Below are 4,485 nucleotides of genomic sequence, written 5' to 3'. Positions count from 1 at the left end.
AAGAACCACACATACTGATTCTAGGGACACATCTAAAATATAAAACTGACGCTGGTAGAAAGGGGGTGCAAGACAACTCCCCCCAAAAGCTGGGGCCCACATATTACTGTCAGGCTGTGGGCAGCAGTGAGCACTGCAGACTGATGACAGAGCCAACGCACAGAGAACAGCCTGTAGTTCTACACGCGTATGCAACTCATAATTGCCTCAACACATAAAATAACAAAGCAGAGCTACAAAGAAGTAGACAAGTGCCTACTCAGAGCCGTCTCTCAGGGAGCTGCTTCACGGAAACCAGCGGGCTAGAGGTCCTGAGGACCCGGGGTGTCCAGGCGGGAGGGTAGTGAAGTGTCAGTGCTGGGAAGAGAACTGTGGACTACGCTGCTGTCCGTTAGCTTCCTGGTTACCAAAACACTCTATTGATTTAACACCACAAATTAAAGCAAAGGCTTGAGCAAGGTCCACAAGTCCCATTTAATGCAAATGTGTCTTAAGTCTCTGTTGTTGTTTAGTCACAAAGTTGTGCCTGACTCTTTGCTACCCTATGGACTGTAACCTGCCAGGCTCCTCTGTCCATCGGATTTCCCAGGCAAGAATACTGGAGTGGGTTGCATTTCCTTCTTCAGGGGATCTTCCAACCCAGGAATTGAACCTGTGTCTCCTTCATCTCTTGCATTGGCAAGCAGGTTCTTTACCACTGAGCCACCAGAGAAGCCCTGAGTCTCTGTTACTTGTTAACAATTTCCCCTCTATACTTTTAAAAAATTCTTTGCTATGCATTTTTGGCAAAAAAGGAGAGTCATTTTTGGCAAAAAAAAAAAAAAAAGTTGTCCTATAGAGGATTTGAATGACTGCATCCCTACTTTGCCTTTTAACACATTCCTCTGGCCCCTGTATTTTGTATCCTGGTAGTTACAACTAGAAGCTGGATTATATGAATGTTGTTTCTAACGCTGTATAGGTTGCTTGGTGTGGATGCTACTGTTTCACACCAGAATGCACTTCATATCTCACTCTTAGTAAAGTCAGGGTCACTCATGGATTCAGGGACCAGCTAGACTCACTTATCCTCATCAAATTCCACCCATAGACTTTAGCAACCATCCTGATTGAGTATTTTTTCTACACCTATATTAAGTGGAGTGCTGTATGTAATTTTCCTTCAACAACAATTTGTTTATCCTGACATTCAGGTCATATGGGAAAGGCAGACTGGATGTGTGATTCTTTGTTTACCAAATTTTATTATTTATTCACTTGGCCCCTCCACACAGCTTGTGGGATCCTAGTCCCCAGTCCAGGTATTGAACCCAGGTTTCCTGCAGTGATAGCAAAGTCCTAACCACTGGACCATCAGGGAATTCGCAATTTAGCAACTTTTAGAATGCTAGATTATTGCATTTTAAGTTCATGTATTTTATGTATTTGATGTGTTTCGATTCAGTACCTCCTTTTTGATGCTGAAATTGTTGCGTTTTTGGCCAATCAGAACCCTTCACTTTGCTACTCCGACCTTCTGATAGGTCTCTCTCTGGGAGCAACTTTGTTGCCATGGACTCAATTTGTTTTACTTCCTTTCCCAAATCTATAAAGAGCCCCTTTAAAATTGAAATCAGTTCTGAGAACTTGACTGTCCCGGATTTCAAACAAACTTTTCCCAGAGAATTTGTGTTTGCTGCTGCCAGGCACCTCAGGATTTTCAACCTGGAACCAGAATATTTAACTAAATTTCCAACGGCAACGTCGGGGTGCGGGGGTGGAGCCCAGATTGAAAGCTGCGGTCTGAACTCCTTTCTCCAAAGGGCCCAGGTCCGCTGGTAACGGTGACACGTCCACCTGTGGAGACCCGGGAGACCCTCGGGGTCTCCACGCCCAGGAGCCCTCTGGCCGCTCTCGCTGTGGCCACCTCGCCGGTCCGTTCTTCCAACCCCGTGAAACCTCGCTCTGCGCTTGGCATGAAAGGGGTGCGTGGGGCCTGGTCTCCCCCACACTTACCTCCCTGATACAGCCTTGAGGAACACAAACCACACGTGATGGACACTGTACTAACTGGCCTCCACGCACTGGGTCTGACAGCGAAATAAAAATTAAAAATTATCCCCGGAATTCCCCAGTGATTAGGACTGGGCGCTGCCGGGGCCCAGGTTCAATATTCAATCCCTGGTCAGAAAACTGAGATTCCAAAAGCCACCCAGCAGGACAAGAAACAAAAAACTCAGTAGGTTAAACATAAAAACTCCTGTGACTCCCTTTGGCGCCGGAACAAAGCCCAGCCCTTTCGATGGCTCCTGAGGGCCTGGGACCCTCCACCAGCGCCTCCCCGTCCTGCCAGACTCACTCCATGCTCTCATACTACCTGTCCACGCCCCCGATGTCCATGTCTGCCACCAGACTATCAGCCCTGTGGGCAAGACGGTAGCGTGGTCGTCTCCCTCTGCCCCTGCCAATGCAATCAGCTGTGGAGTCCCGGCAGACACACAAGGCAGAGAAGGACCAGCCTTGCAGGTTGGAAACTGGAAGCCATAATGAGTGGCCGCTGCACTGACCGGAAACGCTGGACAGCGAAGCAGGCGGTGCCAGAGCAGAGAGTGGTGGAGGGAGTCACGCCTTTATTCATAATCCATTCACCAAACCCGCCTCCTGGACAGCCCCTTTCCCCGCCACCTTCTGGCCTCACTAGCCTTCCTTGAGGTAGGTTCAGGCTCTCCCGGAGGCGGCTTCATCTGCAGCATCACGGTCGCCGTCTCCTTCGACTGGGAGAGGATAAGAGCTCGACCTGGGGACGAGCTTCCCAGAGAGGATGGTGTTCTGTGAGGCGGCACGCAGTGAGGACCGCGAAGAGAATTGAGAGTCCGTTGTCAAGGACGCGACCCCGGAGCCCGGGCCGGATGGGGTCAGGGATGGGACTCGGGAGCCTGGGCGCGACACGGACAAGGACTGGACCCTGGAGCCCACGTGGGATGGGACTCGTAAACTGGCCTTCGAAGGGGCCAGAGACAGGACCCTGGTGCCAACACGTGACGGGACCAGTGACGGGACCCTGGGAACTGAGACCTTTGAGGGCAGGGACGGGGTCCAAGAATCCGCGCGGCATAAGACCTGAGACGGGTTGTGGGAGGCTGGGACTGATGGGACCCGGAAGGTCGCGTTCGACGGGGTCTTGGAGGGAAAAGACTCGGGATCAGAAGCGGCCGGCATTGGTTCCCAAAGCGGCGGGCCCTCGGGGCCTCGGCGCAGCCAGCCGTGCACGCGCGCCAGGTCCCGCGTGTCCTCATGCTCGCGCCGCAGCTGCTCGCGCTGCTCCAGCAACTGGCGCCGCGTGTCCTGCAGCACCTGGGCCCGGCGGAGCAGCCGCAGCAGCTCCTGCCGCAGGCGACCATTGTCCACTCTGATGGCCTGGGTGTGCGCCAAGAGCGCGCGCGCCGCCTCCCGCTCCGCGCGCCGCGCCAGCGACTGCACGCGCTGGCGCGCCTCGCGCTCAAACGCTGCCTTGTCCTCCAGGAAGCGCCGCTTCACGCGGTGGAGCAGCTGCGTGTGCTCCACACGCATATGCAGCAGCTCGCGCTCCAGCGCCCGGATCCGGGCCAGCTGCTCCAGTTGCAGCTCCTGCGGCCGGTGCGCGGGTCAGCGCCTGTCCGTGGCGCGCACCCACCTCGCCCGGCACCCGCCCAGCCCGCCCGCAGGCGCGCGCGCACTGGCCTTGTAGGGCTGCAGCTCCTGCACCTGCTGCGCCATCTGCGCCGCGCGCGCCTCCATCTCCAGCAGCTGCGCGCGCACCCCGTCCTCACGCCCGCGGTAGATTGACGCCAGCTCTGCGCGCTGCCAGTGGATCTGCGACAGGCTCACGCGGTTCTGCTCTTCCAGCCTAACGATGGCGTTGGCGCAGCGCTGCGCGCGCGTGCTCGCGTAGCTCGCGTAGAGCCGGTTCTCCTCGCGCAGGCGTGGCGCCTCGCTGTCCAGGAAGTCGTTCTCCTGCAGCACTTGGTCGACACGCTGCTTACAAGCCTCCAGTTCCTCAGAGAGCAACTTGTGCTCGCGCTGCAGGTACTGAGCGCGCTCCGACAGCGGTGGCTCGGTGCCCTCTCCCGCCGCGCCCCCCCGGCGCCCGGCGCCCGGCCCACGCTTCTTCTTGGGCGCCATGGGTCGGGGCCCCCAGCCCGCTCCTCTAACTCAGCCCTGCCCCACCCCAAGCCCGAATGTTCTGGCGAGGTTGGACGCGTATCAGCGTCACGAAGCTGCGGGAGGCAGAATCAGGAGTTTGGGGTCAATCAGGGGTCAGGGTATTGTTGCCAACCTTTACTAGTGGGCTCCTTCCGGACCTTGGCTGACAGTCGGGGTTCGTCCACCTTTAGTAGTGTTGTGCCTCAGCCGGAACGGTCTCCATGGAAACAGAACTTAGTCGCCCTCCCCAACTCCAGTCCTGTTGCTTGCGCAGCGCCCCCTCCCCCGCCACCTCCCCGCTTTCTCCATTCCCCCCAACTCCCT

At 56.3% G+C, this 4,485-nt stretch overlaps 1 protein-coding gene across 1 annotated transcript; it reads right to left on the bottom strand.

Annotated features, from left to right (window-relative positions):
* Window positions 1–272: 272 nt before the first annotated feature.
* On the bottom strand, window positions 273–4,140 carry CCDC166 (coiled-coil domain containing 166). Its single transcript, XM_070802300.1, has 2 exons — window positions 3,700–4,140; window positions 273–3,606 (listed from the first exon to the last, which is right to left on the bottom strand). Exons 1-2 carry the CDS (start codon window positions 4,138–4,140, stop codon window positions 2,698–2,700), a joined length of 1,350 nt encoding a protein of 449 aa, XP_070658401.1. The 3' UTR covers window positions 273–2,697.
* Window positions 4,141–4,485: the final 345 nt, after the last annotated feature.

The sequence above is a fragment of the Bos indicus genome, chromosome 14, assembly GCF_029378745.1.
Source record: "Bos indicus isolate NIAB-ARS_2022 breed Sahiwal x Tharparkar chromosome 14, NIAB-ARS_B.indTharparkar_mat_pri_1.0, whole genome shotgun sequence".
Classification (NCBI taxonomy): Eukaryota; Metazoa; Chordata; class Mammalia; order Artiodactyla; family Bovidae; genus Bos; species Bos indicus.
Note: the sequence above shows the minus strand (reverse complement) of the source record. Positions and strands in the feature narration are given on the sequence as shown.

What these genes read in the sequence shown, in the direction of transcription:
- CCDC166 (XM_070802300.1), bottom strand. Translation starts at nt 4,140, where the DNA reads ATGGCGCCCAAGAAGAAGCGTGGGCCGGGCGCCGGGCGCCGGGGGGGC. An exon ending in AGGAGCTGCAGCCCTACAAG is followed by an intron (nt 3,607 to 3,699) that starts GCCAGTGCGCGC and finishes CACCGGCCGCAG; the next exon opens with GAGCTGCAACTGGAGCAGCT.